The sequence below is a fragment of the Chenopodium album genome, chromosome 13 (genome assembly GCF_948465745.1).
Source record: "Chenopodium album chromosome 13, dcCheAlbu1.1, whole genome shotgun sequence".
NCBI lineage: Eukaryota > Viridiplantae > Streptophyta > Magnoliopsida > Caryophyllales > Amaranthaceae > Chenopodium > Chenopodium album.
Window position 1 is genome coordinate 33,320,102 of NC_137846.1, and position 13,752 is coordinate 33,333,853.

A 13,752-nucleotide genomic window follows, 5' to 3' on the forward strand; every position below is an offset into this window, starting at 1 on the left:
AGATAATTTAGGTTATGTATAGAAAATTACATATATAAATTTGCACTGTTATTTTATATGTATTAATTAGTTTGTGAAAGTTATGTTTGTTATGTATAGAAAATTACTTACATTTTTTTAATACAAATTTCAGGTGTCTGATGACTCCGTAGACCATGGAGGCGGAAGATATGAATCAAGGGATGCTTAGCTCGTTTAACCATTGACTCAGATCAAGAAACTTGTAATTCATTAGCTAGATTTGAATGGTTTTGAAGATGACAATTTAGATTCAACGGGTTGAAAATCATATATTTTAGCTTTGAGATTGTCTTTTAGATTCTGATATTAGCTAAGAATAATTATGTAGTACTTCAAACATATTATTAGATAAGATTTACCTTAGATATGTTATGGTACGATGTATTATTTTAGACTATATATTTTAGACGTATTATTATATTATTATGATATTACCTAGCTTCTTAATATGTGTGTTATTTTTTTCGAATTGCAAATTTAGATTGGTATTTATACATATATGTGACGTATTGAATCATTCCATTGTCCTAATATAACATGAGAAAAGAGGGAAACTCAAATTTGCGACACTTTTTAATGTCCACCTAATATCCTACCAAAACTTGTTATGAACCGCGAAAATAAAATTGCCTACATCAAAATGCGTCGATAAACAAATACTTCGGCAGTTAAAAGTGTTGAAAATCTCGATGCTTTAAAGCAACAAAGAAATATTTATACGGTAAAAAGTATTGACATTTATTGACGCCTTAAAGCGTCGAGAATTCTCGACGGCCAAATTCTCGACGCTTTGGATCCGACGCTTTTTTGTGTCGACAGTTAGAAAAAAGCGTCAAGTTTAAGCGGGTTTTATGGTAGTGTATCTTCTCATCCTCCTTGGAAATCTATAACACAAGCCCTCTACATGTATTCCAAGGTTAGTATAGTTCTTTCAGGTTGACCATTTGTGGCAGGGTGAAATGTTGTACTCATCTTTAGTGTTATACCAAAATTTTCCTGCACACTCTTCCAAAATTTTGTAAGAAACCTAGAATCTCTATCAGACACAATATCTTTTGGAACTCCATGTAATCTCACAATATTCTTGATGTAAGCTTTTGCAAGTTGCTCTATCTTCCAGGTCTCCTTCATTGGTATGAACACTACAGATTTTGTATGTTTATCCACCACTACCCAAATGATATCATTTCCACTCTTTGACATTGGGAGGCAAGTCACAAAGTCCACTGAAATACAATCCCACTTCCATCTAGGAATTTCCAATGACTGTATAATCCCTTGCGGTCTTTTGTATTCTATTTTCACCTTTTAACAAGTTAAACACTTTGCTACAAATTCTGCAACCTCATTCTTCATTCTAGGCCACCAATACACTTTTTTCAAATCCTTTTATAGCTTGTCCCCTCCTGGGTGTAATGAGTATGGTGTATTGTGACCTTCTTCCACTAATTTTCTTTTAACCTTCTCACATTTATGTGGTATGCACCAACGACCTTTATACCTCAAGCTCCCATCTTTATGAATTTTGAAATCCATAGCTTTGCCTTGTTCTATTTTCTCGCGAATCCTTTCAAACTTCATGTCTCCTTCTTGATTTTCCCTTATCTTATCAAATATTGTTGGTTGGATTCTTAGGTTTGCAAGTATGCCTATTAGCACTCCCCATTCTACAACTTCGAGGTTCATTTTCCTCATCTCTTTACATTACTCATCGGCCACTGTTAAGGTATTCAGTCCATGACTGGTTTTACGACTTAGAGCATCCGCAACTACATTTGCCTTCCCTTCATGATATTTTATGTCTAAGTCATAATCCGTCGTATATTCCAACCATCTCCTTTAGCGTGAGTTTAAATCCCTTTGTGTGAAAATGTATTTTAAACTCTTATGATCTGTATAAATCCTACATTTCACTCCATACAAGTAATGCTTCCAAATCTTTAGTGCAAAAATGATTGCAGCTAATTCTAAGTCATGAGTTGGTAAATTTACTTCATGAGTCTTTACCTGCCTTAATGCATATGCAATCACCTTTCCATTTTGCATAAGTACACATCCCAAGCCATTTTTGGATGCGTCACTATACACATCATAGATCCCATTATTAAATCTAAGAAACTCCTAACATTAGACACTATTTTTTGGCGTAGGCCAACCTTTCACTGCCTTCATCTTTGCTGGATCTACTTCCACTCCATCCCTGGACACAAAATGACATAGAAATGCTACTTTCTCCAACCAAAACTCACACTTAGAGAACTTTGCATAAAGCTTGTTTTCTCTTAGCGTTTGCAGAATTGCCCTTAGGTGTTCTACATGTCACTCCTTGCTTTTCAAATACACAAGTATATCATCTATGAATACTACAACAAACTTATATATAAATGGATAAAACACCCTATACATCAAATCCATAAAGATTGCTGGAGCATTCGTTAGACCAAAAGGCATTACCGTGAACTCGTAATGTCCATATCTTGTCCTTAATGCAGTTTTGGGAATATCCTCATCTGTAATCCTCAATTGATGGTAACCAGACCTCAAATCGATCTTGGAAAACATTGTTGGGCCCCTTAACTGGTCAAATATGCACTCGATTCTTGGTAATGGGTACTTGTTCTTTATAGTTACCTTATTCAATTCCCTATAATCAATACATAGCCTCATACTTCTATCCTTCTTCTTAGCAAATAACATTGGTGCTCCCCAAGGTGAGGCACTGGGTCTGATGTACCCTTTTTCTAGCAAATCCTGCAATTGCTCCTTCAATTCACTCTTTCCTGCAGGTGCCATTCTATATGGCGCCTTGGAAGTTGGTGTCGTTCCTGAAACTAGTTCTATTGTGAAATCAATTGCCCTTTTTGGTGGCATCCCATGAATCTCCTCTAGAAACACGTCTAGAAACTCATTCACTACTTATATATCCTTAGGCTTAGCTGTCTCCTCATGTTCCATGTTTCTCACACTGCAAAAGTACGCTGGATGCCCCTTCTTAATGTACTTTGCCAATTTTAACACAGATATATTTCTTGGGCACTTGGTCTTACCATGCATCCAATATGTCACTGATTCACCTTCAGTGGTATTCATTATTACCTTCTATGATCGAAAACTAATCTCTGCACTGTACTTACTCAACCAATCCATTCCCAAAATGACATCGAAATTACTCAACCCAAACTCGATGAGGTCGGATAGGAACACTTTTCTCTCAATCTCTAAAGGCACATCCTTAAAGGTCTTTTTTTAATTTACTACCCCACCCGTAGGAATAACTATGGGCAAATATATCACATCTACAGTTTTTAAACAGTTTGATAATTTTGAAACAATGGCCTTTGAAATGAAAGAAAAAGTTGCACCAGAATCAAACAAAACTTTAACAGGAATAAAGTTAATGGAAAAGGTACCAGTGATGATTTTCTCTCCAAAAGACACTACCCACAACAATGCACTATATCAAACATTGGGGTGCAAGGGATTAAACATCCCTCCTAATTTATTTGACAATGGGTCTTAAATGTATGCCCATTAAGAACTGCGAAATATTTAAGCCTTAATCCAGAAAAAGACTTTCAATCAACAACACAAAGCATTAGGGCCTATGACAATTCAAGGAGATAGGTGTGTGGGACTGTTAAACTACCAATTACCACAGGCCCAATACAAAAGATGGTTGAATTCCATTTCATGGACATTAAACCTACATTCAATCTTCTTCTTTGATGTCCTTGGATATATGAGCTTGGAGCAATCCCATCTTCGCTCCACCAAATGATTATGTTGAACTATCAAGGTCTTCCTATGACTATACATGCTTCTCCTCTTAAAATAGAAATAAATGATCATTCTTTTTCAGAAACAAACTATGATAATGATGAAGAGCACATGTGGAGATTCGCCGCGGAGGCAATTTGCACACTAGAAATGGAGGAAATCCTTGAAGAACCATTCAAGCTTGATCCATATTCCACCCCAATAGTAAATAACATCTTATTAAAGAGTAGTTACTTTCCTGGGATGCCTTTGGGAATAGGAATTAAGAAATCTATCTTACTTCCTATACCAAAGAAAAGCTTTTCTTTTTGATTGGGATATAAGCCAACTAAAGAGGAACTCAAATCTCACGATGCTAAGATCAAAGTACGTAGGGACAATAAAAAGAATGGGATAATCTCTTTACTCCCATCCTACAATCAAACCCTTAACGGACAATTCGTTAGGGAGGGAGAAGATTACCCATGCTATGACTTTCTAGAACCACTAGTTTTAGAGGGTATCAAGAAGCCTGGATTCGAAATATTCCACGATTGCTACTTCTTGAATGACAATTTCGAAATTGTCCAATCAAAACACCGAACTCCAGGGTGCTATGATAGGCAAGCATTTAACTTGCTATTTGGACTAGAGCAAAACCATGTTGCTACAATGACTAATCAAAATGCCATCAAAGATGAAGCTTTTGACCCAACCTCGTTGATCACCCCTTCCAACGAAACCTTCGAGCGTGGATGGAGAAAGACTTTCAAGTGGATTAACCATAAAGGTGACAAGCTGTAGATCACCACAGGCGAAGGAGAGATGTTCTAAGAATCCGATGATGAGTCTAGTCTAGGTTTTAAGGAAGCTAAAAATTTAGGCCTTGTGGCCATTACTAAGTCTTTGTTTTCTAGTTTTAAGGATGAGGATCCCAAAAAAGATTCTCCTCTTGATGTAATTTCTTTTGATTTCAATAATATGAGCTCTATTTTCGAGTATGTGCCTTCTCTTAGATCTTTTGAATGCTATAATAATCAATCTAATGAAAATGATAACATTAATAAACTGGTTGAATAAATGAAAGAACAAGAACAAAAGAATCCTGTAATTGAAGAAATTGAAACAGTCAATATAGGAACTAATGAAAATAAGAAAGAGGTCAAAATTGGCTTAACATTAAATCCGGAAGAGCGATCGACCCTCATATCGATGCTTAAAGAGTTCCAGGACGTGTTCGCTTGGTCTTATAAGGACATACCTAGAATAGATAGGGAAATCGCGGAACACACCATTCCCTTGAACCCTACCTCTAAACCAGTAAAACAAAAACTTCGACGAATGAAACCTGACGTCGCTTTGAAAATAAAAGAAGAGGTACAAAAACAATTAGACGCTGGTTTCATTCACGTATTTAATTACCCAGAATGGGTAGCAAACATCATCCCAGTCCCTAAAAAGGATGGACGAGTTCGCATGTCTGTCGACTTTAGGGACTTTAACAAGGCTAGCCCTAAAGACGATTTTCCTTTACCTCATACTGACATATTGGTAGATAACACGGCTGAACATGCGATGTTATCCTTTATAGATGGATACGCAGGTTACAACCAAATTCTAATGAAAAAGAAGACGAAGAAAAGACATGCTTTATTACCCCTTAGGGGACTTATTGCTATACATTCATGCTATTTAGTCTAAAAAATGCAAGAGCTACATACCAAAGAACGGCTATGACTCTCTTGCATGATATAATGCATAAAGAAATAGAAGTATATGTGGATGACATGATTATAAAGTCTCAAGACAGAATAGGACATATAAAAGCTTTACGCAAATTCTTCAATCGTATAAAAGAATATAAAATGCGATTGACTCCACAAAAATGCGCCTTCGGAGTGACTTTTGGCAAGTTACTCGGATACGTAGTAAGCACATGTGGTATTGAGATCGATCCTTCTAAAATAAAGGCAATTGTTGATATGCATCCCCCTCGAACAGAAAAAGAAATCAGGGGGTTCCTTGGAAAACTATAGTACATTAATCGATTCATCAATAAGTTAACAATGACTTATGAGCCAATATTTAAAAAAGTGAAAAAAAAGAAAAACATGAATGGGACGATAAATGCCAAGAGGCCTTTGAGAAAATAAAAGACAATCTCAAAAGTCCATTAGTTTTAGCACCACCAGTACCCAAACTACCTCTTAGGCTACACATCACTATTACAGATACAGCCACAGGAGCCATGTTACCACAAGAAGTAGAAAAAGTAGAATGTGCAATATACTATATAAGTAAAAAATTCATCTAATATGAAACAAAGTATAGCAACTTGGAAAAAACAAGTTTAACATTAGTGTGGGTAACCAAAAAACTATGACATTATATGCTATCCTACACCACTCATGTAATTTCACAATAAAATCGGATAAAGTATTTGTTTGAACAACCACCCATACAAGGAAGAATATCCAAATGGTTGGTAATGTTGGCCGAATTCGAACTAAAATATATTCCTTAAAAATTAATAAAAGGAAAAAATAATATCCTATTTTCTGGCTTAACATCCTATTAAAACAAGTCATGAAGAAACTACTCATCTTCCGGATGAAGAGATTCACATTACACAAGATGACAGGTGGGTAATGTACCTTGACGGTGCGTCTTACCAAAAAGGATGTGGTGTGGGAGTGTTACTCATAAGTTGAGAGGGAGCACATACTCTAATCTCTGCCAAACTAGACCTTGAGGCTGATAATAATGCCGCGGAATATGAAGCGTGCATTATTGGATTAGAAGCAGCAGCTAGCATAGTTGTGCAAAAATTAGAGGTATATGGAGATTTAAGTTTGATAATAAATTATATACTAAAAAAATGGAAAATTAAGAACTCCATAATGATATTATATCAAGCACACCTAGAGCAACTCATCGAGCATTTTGATTATATTAACTTTAGATATCTCCCAAGAGATGAGAATCAATATTAATTTGCTGATGTGCTAGCAAAATTAGCCTCAATGATCAACATTCCAGATCACTTAAATATGATGCCATTATGCGTTGATAGAAGAAATGAACCAGCTTATTGCAGTGTAATAGAGGAAATAAATGACATTGAAGGAGAAAGTCCTTGGTATGATCATATCCTCCAATACATTACTCATGGCTTATATCCTGCAAATACTTCATCAAAAGAGAAACGAGCTTTGAGGACACTCGTATCCCAATATGTTTTATTAAATGGTCAATTATGCAAAAAGGGACCTAATGGTCGAAGCTTATTGTGTATAGACCAACCTAAATCCATGTGCCTGATGGAGGATACTCACAAAGGTGTTTGTGGACCTCACATGAATGTAAAAATGCTTGCTAAAATAATATCACAATAAGGGTACTTTTGGTCCACAATGGAACATGATTGCATACAATATGTCAAGAAATGTCTAGAGTGCCGTTAGCTAATTTACAACACCTCCCACCATCCGAACTATATAACCTCACTTCCCCTTGGCCCTTTTCGACTTGGGGAATTGATATAATTGGTAAAGTTTCTCCAACAGGAGCAGGAGGAAACAAGTACGTACTAGTAGCCATCAATTACTTTATTAAGTGGATCGAGGCCGATTCTTACGTTAACATCACTTCTAAACATGTCGCAATGTTTCTCGAAAGAAACATATTTTGTAGATATGAAGTTCCACATGAACTATTTAGTGATCAGGGATCTCAATTCAAAGCAGAAGTTGAGACCCTCTTAGCTCGTTATAAAGTAAAACATCATCATTCGTCTCTATATAGACCCCAAATGAATGGAGTAGTTGAATCGGCAAATAAAAATATAACATTCATCATTAAGAAAATGGTAGAAAATTATAAATACTGGCCGAACAAACTACACTTAGCCGTATAGGTTTATAGAACATCCATACAAACATCAATAGGAGTAACTCCATACCCTTTAGTTTTCGGTATGGACGCAGTTCAACCAGTTGAACTAGAAATACCATCCCTACGCATTGTACTAGAAAGTAAGCTACTGGAAGATGAATGGGTACGAGCAAGGTATGACAAGCTTTTATTCCTCGATGAATGACGATTAAAAGCTTTGCATCATGTGCAAGTCTACCAACGACGCATCGGGCGACACTTTAACAAAAGGGTACGACCCTGTAATATTAAAGAAGGTGACTTTGTACTAAAAGAGGTTAGGGGTACACCAACCGATCCAAGAGGTAAATTCAAACCTAATTGGATAGGACCATACCGTGTAATTGAAATTCTATCAGGTGGAGCCGTTCGATTAATGGATATTGGTGGCGATGAAATTTGTCAATTAATAAACATTGATCGACTTAAAAAGTATTACATATAAAAATCTGGATAAACTCGTTCATTCATAATTAACAATCATGTCTCTTAGCATTCAAATAAAGATTCTAAGTGTTATGCACTTTACCGAATCACATGGTAAAACTCCTAACACTTGGGGGGGGGGGGGGTTAATAAAAAATATATATCGTTCAAAGTGTTCAGATTTTTTCGAACATCACAAAAAAAATATTCACACTTTTAAGGTTGTGCTGAGATACGACGAAAAAAAAGAAAAAAAAACTAAGGGAATAGGAGTGGACTTTCTGTGAAACCGTTCTCGTTTGGATCTCCTCTAAGACGATTCAAGCAAAGTACAGTTTCCGCCAGAGCTAAGGGTGCAGGCGAATGATATCCCTCCATTTGCTCTACTATGGACACCATAGAATAATCACCATATTTTTACTTGTCCTAAGCAAACAATTAACAACAAGACAAAAACACAAAGCATGAATTCTAAAACGTTGTTTATTAAGTTGTCACGAGGCACTAGTAGAAAAACGTACATTTGCGTCGCCTTATTTGCGTCACTCATACAAAAGAACGAAGCAAATAATTTTTTTAGCATCCTTAAAAGTGATCTGCGTCACACATTAACCAAGAAGCGATGCAAAAGTCAAATACATTTTAGCTTTCTGTTATTTGCGTCGCTCTTAATTAGTGAAACGACGCATATAATAATGTTATTTGTGTCGCTCATTTAGTGACAAGTGACGCAAATGAGTGATAGAATTAAAATGCGTCACTCCTTTAATTAATAAGAGACGCAAATAAGTAATGTGCTGCATTAAACTTTGAGCTATTTGCGTCACATTTTATTACTTGAGTGACACAAATCACTCTTTTGCCTTTACGTTATTTCGGATTCCACTTGCTAGCTGCCTCCCTTTTACTAAAACAAAAAAACAATTGCTACTCCTATCTTCCAAGAACAGCGATTTCCTACATCTAAACACCCAGAAGTTCGAGCAAAAAAACCCCAGAAATTCGAGCAAAAAAACCCTAGAAATTTGACCCATACACCCCAAGAAATTCGAGCAAAAATCACCCTGAAATTCAAAGAATTTCGATCCAAAAACCCCCAGAAAATCGACCCAAAAACCCTAGAAAATCGACCCAAAAACCCCAGAAATTCGACCCAAAAACCCCTATAAATTCGACCAAAAAAACCCCCAAAAATTCAACAACCAAACCGCAATGTTGACAACACCCATAATCGGAAAAAATTCAGGTTTAGAAACCCCCAATTTCGAGCAAAACAACAACAAAAAAACCCTAAGAAACCCCAGCAATTCGAGCAAATTTGATTATGGGCAAATACGAGCAAATTCGAGCAAAAAAATGAGAAAATTCCAGCATTAATTCAAGTAATTTCGAGCAAAAAAATCGAACTAGAACCCCAGGAATTCTTTGAGTGAATTACTGCTTTATAATTGAATTTTTGAGTGAATTACTTGATTAATTTTGCCCCCCAAAAATCCGAGGATGGACTAGCAAATTACAACCTTTATAATTGAAGTTCGATTAGTGTAGCAGTTCGACCAATGTTCGCCCAAATCAACTGCATTTAGGGTTGACATTGTTGAACTTGTGAAGTCAATTTCACCAAAGGTAAGATTGCTTCTATTTATGTTCAATATTTTCATTTTCTCAAAAAAAAAAAAATGTTCACAGAAAATTGGGTTAATATATGTAATTTTATTTGTAGATAGAATTAGTTAGAAAATATTTTACAGTATGATTGAATATTGTTGGTTTAATATATGTAATTTTATTTGTAGATAGAATTAATTAGAAAATATTTTATAGTATGATTGAATATTGTTGGTTTAATATATGTAATTTTATTTGTAGATAGAATTAATTAGAAAATATTTTATAGTATGATTGAATATTGTTGGTTTAATATATGTAATTTTATTTGTAGATAGAATTAATTAGAAAATATTTTATAGTATGATTGGATATTGTTGGTTTAATATATGTAATTTTATATGGCAGATTCTTAATTATGCGGAAGTTAATTCCACAAGTTGCTCGAGGTTCTGGTTGTGGACAAACGATTAAGGCGGTAGTACACATACGAGATTGTCTTCACTTGTGGTATATATATCTGAACCATTCTTTGTATTAACTTATTTTTTGTGGTTGGTATAATGATTGTGAATTGTATGAGATTTTTAATTGTGATATAATTGATTGGAATTGCAATAATTCTTGCATCATTGGCTTAGATACCCGTTCAGGGCTTACTCATTAGGAGTAAGTCTTGAATAGTCCCCGGTTTGGGACTGTTCTTGAAAGTTCTATCTCATTTAGGTGATAACTACTTGAACTGTTTTTGGGTCTAAGAAGATCATGGCTCACTATTTCTCGATTGTTCTTTGGGTACATATGTAGATAGCCGATTATCTACATTGTGTGCTTGGAGAACTATAGGGAAATGCTGCCGTATTTTCTTTAGAACCAAACTTTACAAGTAGTTATTAGTAAGATAGGACATTCAAGAATGGGTTAGGTTGGAGTGATAAGGACCTTGTTGGATCATGTCATTGCATTTACATGAGATAAAATTTGAATGAAAATGTTTGATGGCTTATATTCTTGTTTATGGTTAAGGAGCTATATATGTTAGAAAATATACACATTATCTTAAAATTAATTTTGTTATTCAGTGGTTGAAAATGGATCGAAGTTGGATCTATGGTAAACGAAATTCTACAAGTTTTTTATGAGGAATTGAAGAGTTTAGCAATGTTGCCTTAAAACACCAAACAGAGAATAAATCAAAGATTATTCTTTGTCCTTGTTGTGACTGTAATAATTCGAGGGGATATCATGATATAGATGATATTAAAGATCATCTAATTCATCGTGGGTTTAAAGAAAACTACACAAGGTGGACATGGCATGGTGAGAGCATATATATTGAGGCAAGTTCTAGTTGTTGCCCAAGGGAAGATGAGAATCTTTGTGATGATGATAATGAACACCAAGGTGAGGATATCGATACAGCTGATATTGGTGTTGCAAGTGAAAGTGAAGTGGAGAAGGACAACATAAATGAAATGATGCATGATGTTGAAGACCATTTCACAGAGTGTCCCCAGACATATGATAGTATTTCGAGAACTACAGAAACCCCGTTATATCCTGGTTGTACAAAATTCACTAAACTTGGTGCTATTATGAAGTTATTCAACTTAAAGGCGAGCAATTGTTGGGCCGACAAGGGTTTTACGCAGTTGTTGGAAGCCATAGTAGAAATGTTTCCCGAAGGAAATGAACTTCCAAACTCCACTTATGAGGCCAAGAAACTTATGTGCCCTTTGGGTATGGAGTATGTGAAGATACATGCTTGTCCCAATGTCTGTGTGTTGTATCGAAATGAGTATGCTGATTTGCATGAGTGTCCAAGGTGTGGAGTTTCTTGTTACAAGATGAATGATACTGGTGAGTTGTGTAAGAAAGGGTCTCCGGCTAAGGTATTATGGTATCTTCCAATTATACCGAGATTTAGGCGACTCTTCTCAGATGAAAAAAACTGCAAAATTATTGAGGTGGCATGCTGATGGGACGAAGAAAGATGGGTTAATGAGGCATCCGGCTGATTCCCCGCAATAGAGGAACATTGATTGAAAGTTCAAGGACTTTGGTCAAGAAGATCGAAATCTCAGGCTTGGTCTTAGTACAGATGGAATGAACCCATTTGGGACACTAAGTACCCAATATAGCACTTGGCCGGTTCTTCTAACTATCTACAATTTTCCTCCTTGGTTATGCATGAAGTCTAGATACATTATGTTGTCCCTTCTAATATCTGGGCCTAAGCAACCTGGAAATGACATTGATGTGTATCTAGCGCCTCTCATTGAAGATTTGAAATTGTTGTGGAATGAAGGTGTCCAAATGTTTGATGCATATAGTAAAACCAATTTCACTGTGAAGGGAGAAACTCCTTGCCCTATTTGTGAAGATGATTTAGAGGCATTACGCCTAGACAATTGTGGCAAGCATGTATACATGGATAATCGCAGATATCTTCCTGAAGACCACCCTTTTCGATTCAATAAGGATGCTTTTAATGGAAAAGTGGAGTTGAGAGAAGCCCGTGGCCCTTTACGTGCAAGTGAGGTTTATCAGCAGGTCAAAGACATTGAGAATGAGTTTGGTAAGCCTTACAAAAGCAAATCAACTAGGGGTTACAAGAAGAAGTCTGAGCTATGGTCTCTTCCATATTGGAGACATTTCGAAGTTAGACATTGTCTAGATGTAATGCATATTGAGAAAAATGTCTGTGATGCCATTGTGGGAACTTTATTAAATATGCCAGGAAAGACAAAGGACGGAGTTAAAGTAAGAAAAGACATGGCTTCTATGGGTCGTTCAGAGTTGGCACCCGAATCTCGAGGAAAACGCTGGTATCTTCCCCCAGCTTGCTCTACCTTGTTTAAAAAGGAAAACACTAGCTTCTGTGAGTCATTTCATGGTTTAAAGGTCCCGGCTGGATATTCATCTAATTTTCGTAGACTTGTGTCAATGTCTGACTTGAAATTGGGTGGCATGAAATCTCACGATGGTCATGTCTTGATGCAACAATTATTACCAGTTGCCATTCGAGGAATTTTGCCAGCTCAAGTGAGGTATACGATTACAAGATTATGTGTCTTTTTTAATACTATATGTAGCAAGGTCATAAATCCAAGTATTTTAGATGACTTGCAAGCAGATATACTTGAGACAATGTGTCGATTTGAAATGTATTTTCCCCCATCTTTTTTTGACGTGATGCCTCATTTGGTTATTCATCTTGTACGTGAAATTAAACTTTGTGGACCAGTGTGTATGAGATACATATATCCTTTTGAACGAGAAATGGGTGACTTAAAGGGAAAAGTCATGAATCCGACCAAACTTGAAGCTAGTATTGTACAACGAACAGTTGCTGAGGAAGTGGCAGCATGGGTTGCTTAATATCTTGTACGTTCAAAGAAAATTGGGTTGCCAAAGTCTCGAAACGATGGGAGGCTTGGAGGTCAAGGTACTATTGGCAGGAAAAGGATATCCATGGGCTTTGAAATGAAAAATAAGGCCAAGCTTTTTGTGTTGCAAAATCTTAGTGAGGTTCATCCTTACTTGGACGAGCACATGCTTTTTCTTAAAATAAATATCCTTCCAAAAGTGATCTTCAGCTGATAAAAGGAGCATAAATGTTCATTCGTTACATGGTTCAAGGAACGAGTGATGTCCCAACTGTCCACCACACCTAGCAATATATTTGACACATTGAGATGGTTGGCATATGGTGCTAAATGTCAAGTCATGACATATGAGGGATACGACATCAATGGGTATTCTTTTTACACTAGCCAACAAGATGACAAGTCAACAATGCAAAATAGTGGTGTTAAAGTAATAGGTTTGTCATCTGAGTATGTTAGTGCACATGATAAAACACTTGTGGATAAGAAGAAATTTTATTATGGAATCATTGAAGAAATAATAGAGCTGGATTATGTTGATTTCAAGATTCCTCTATTTCGATGTAAGTGGGATGATAGTAGCCGTGGTGTAAAAAAAGATGAACAAGGGAACTTGACC

At 36.1% G+C, this 13,752-nt stretch overlaps 1 protein-coding gene across 1 annotated transcript; it reads left to right on the top strand.

Annotated features, from left to right (window-relative positions):
• The first annotated feature begins 10,835 nt into the window (after positions 1–10,835).
• On the top strand, positions 10,836–13,125 carry LOC145575441 (uncharacterized). The gene is made up of 3 exons (XM_081633312.1): positions 10,836–10,857; positions 10,999–11,636; positions 11,941–13,125. Exons 1-3 carry the CDS (start codon positions 10,836–10,838, stop codon positions 13,123–13,125), a joined length of 1,845 nt encoding a protein of 614 aa, XP_081489438.1.
• Positions 13,126–13,752: the final 627 nt, after the last annotated feature.

What these genes read in the sequence shown, in the direction of transcription:
- LOC145575441 (XM_081633312.1), top strand. Translation starts at nt 10,836, where the DNA reads ATGGATCGAAGTTGGATCTATG. An exon ending in GGATCGAAGTTGGATCTATG is followed by an intron (nt 10,858 to 10,998) that starts GTAAACGAAATT and finishes ATCATGATATAG; the next exon opens with ATGATATTAAAGATCATCTA. An exon ending in AGAAAGGGTCTCCGGCTAAG is followed by an intron (nt 11,637 to 11,940) that starts GTATTATGGTAT and finishes TTATGCATGAAG; the next exon opens with TCTAGATACATTATGTTGTC.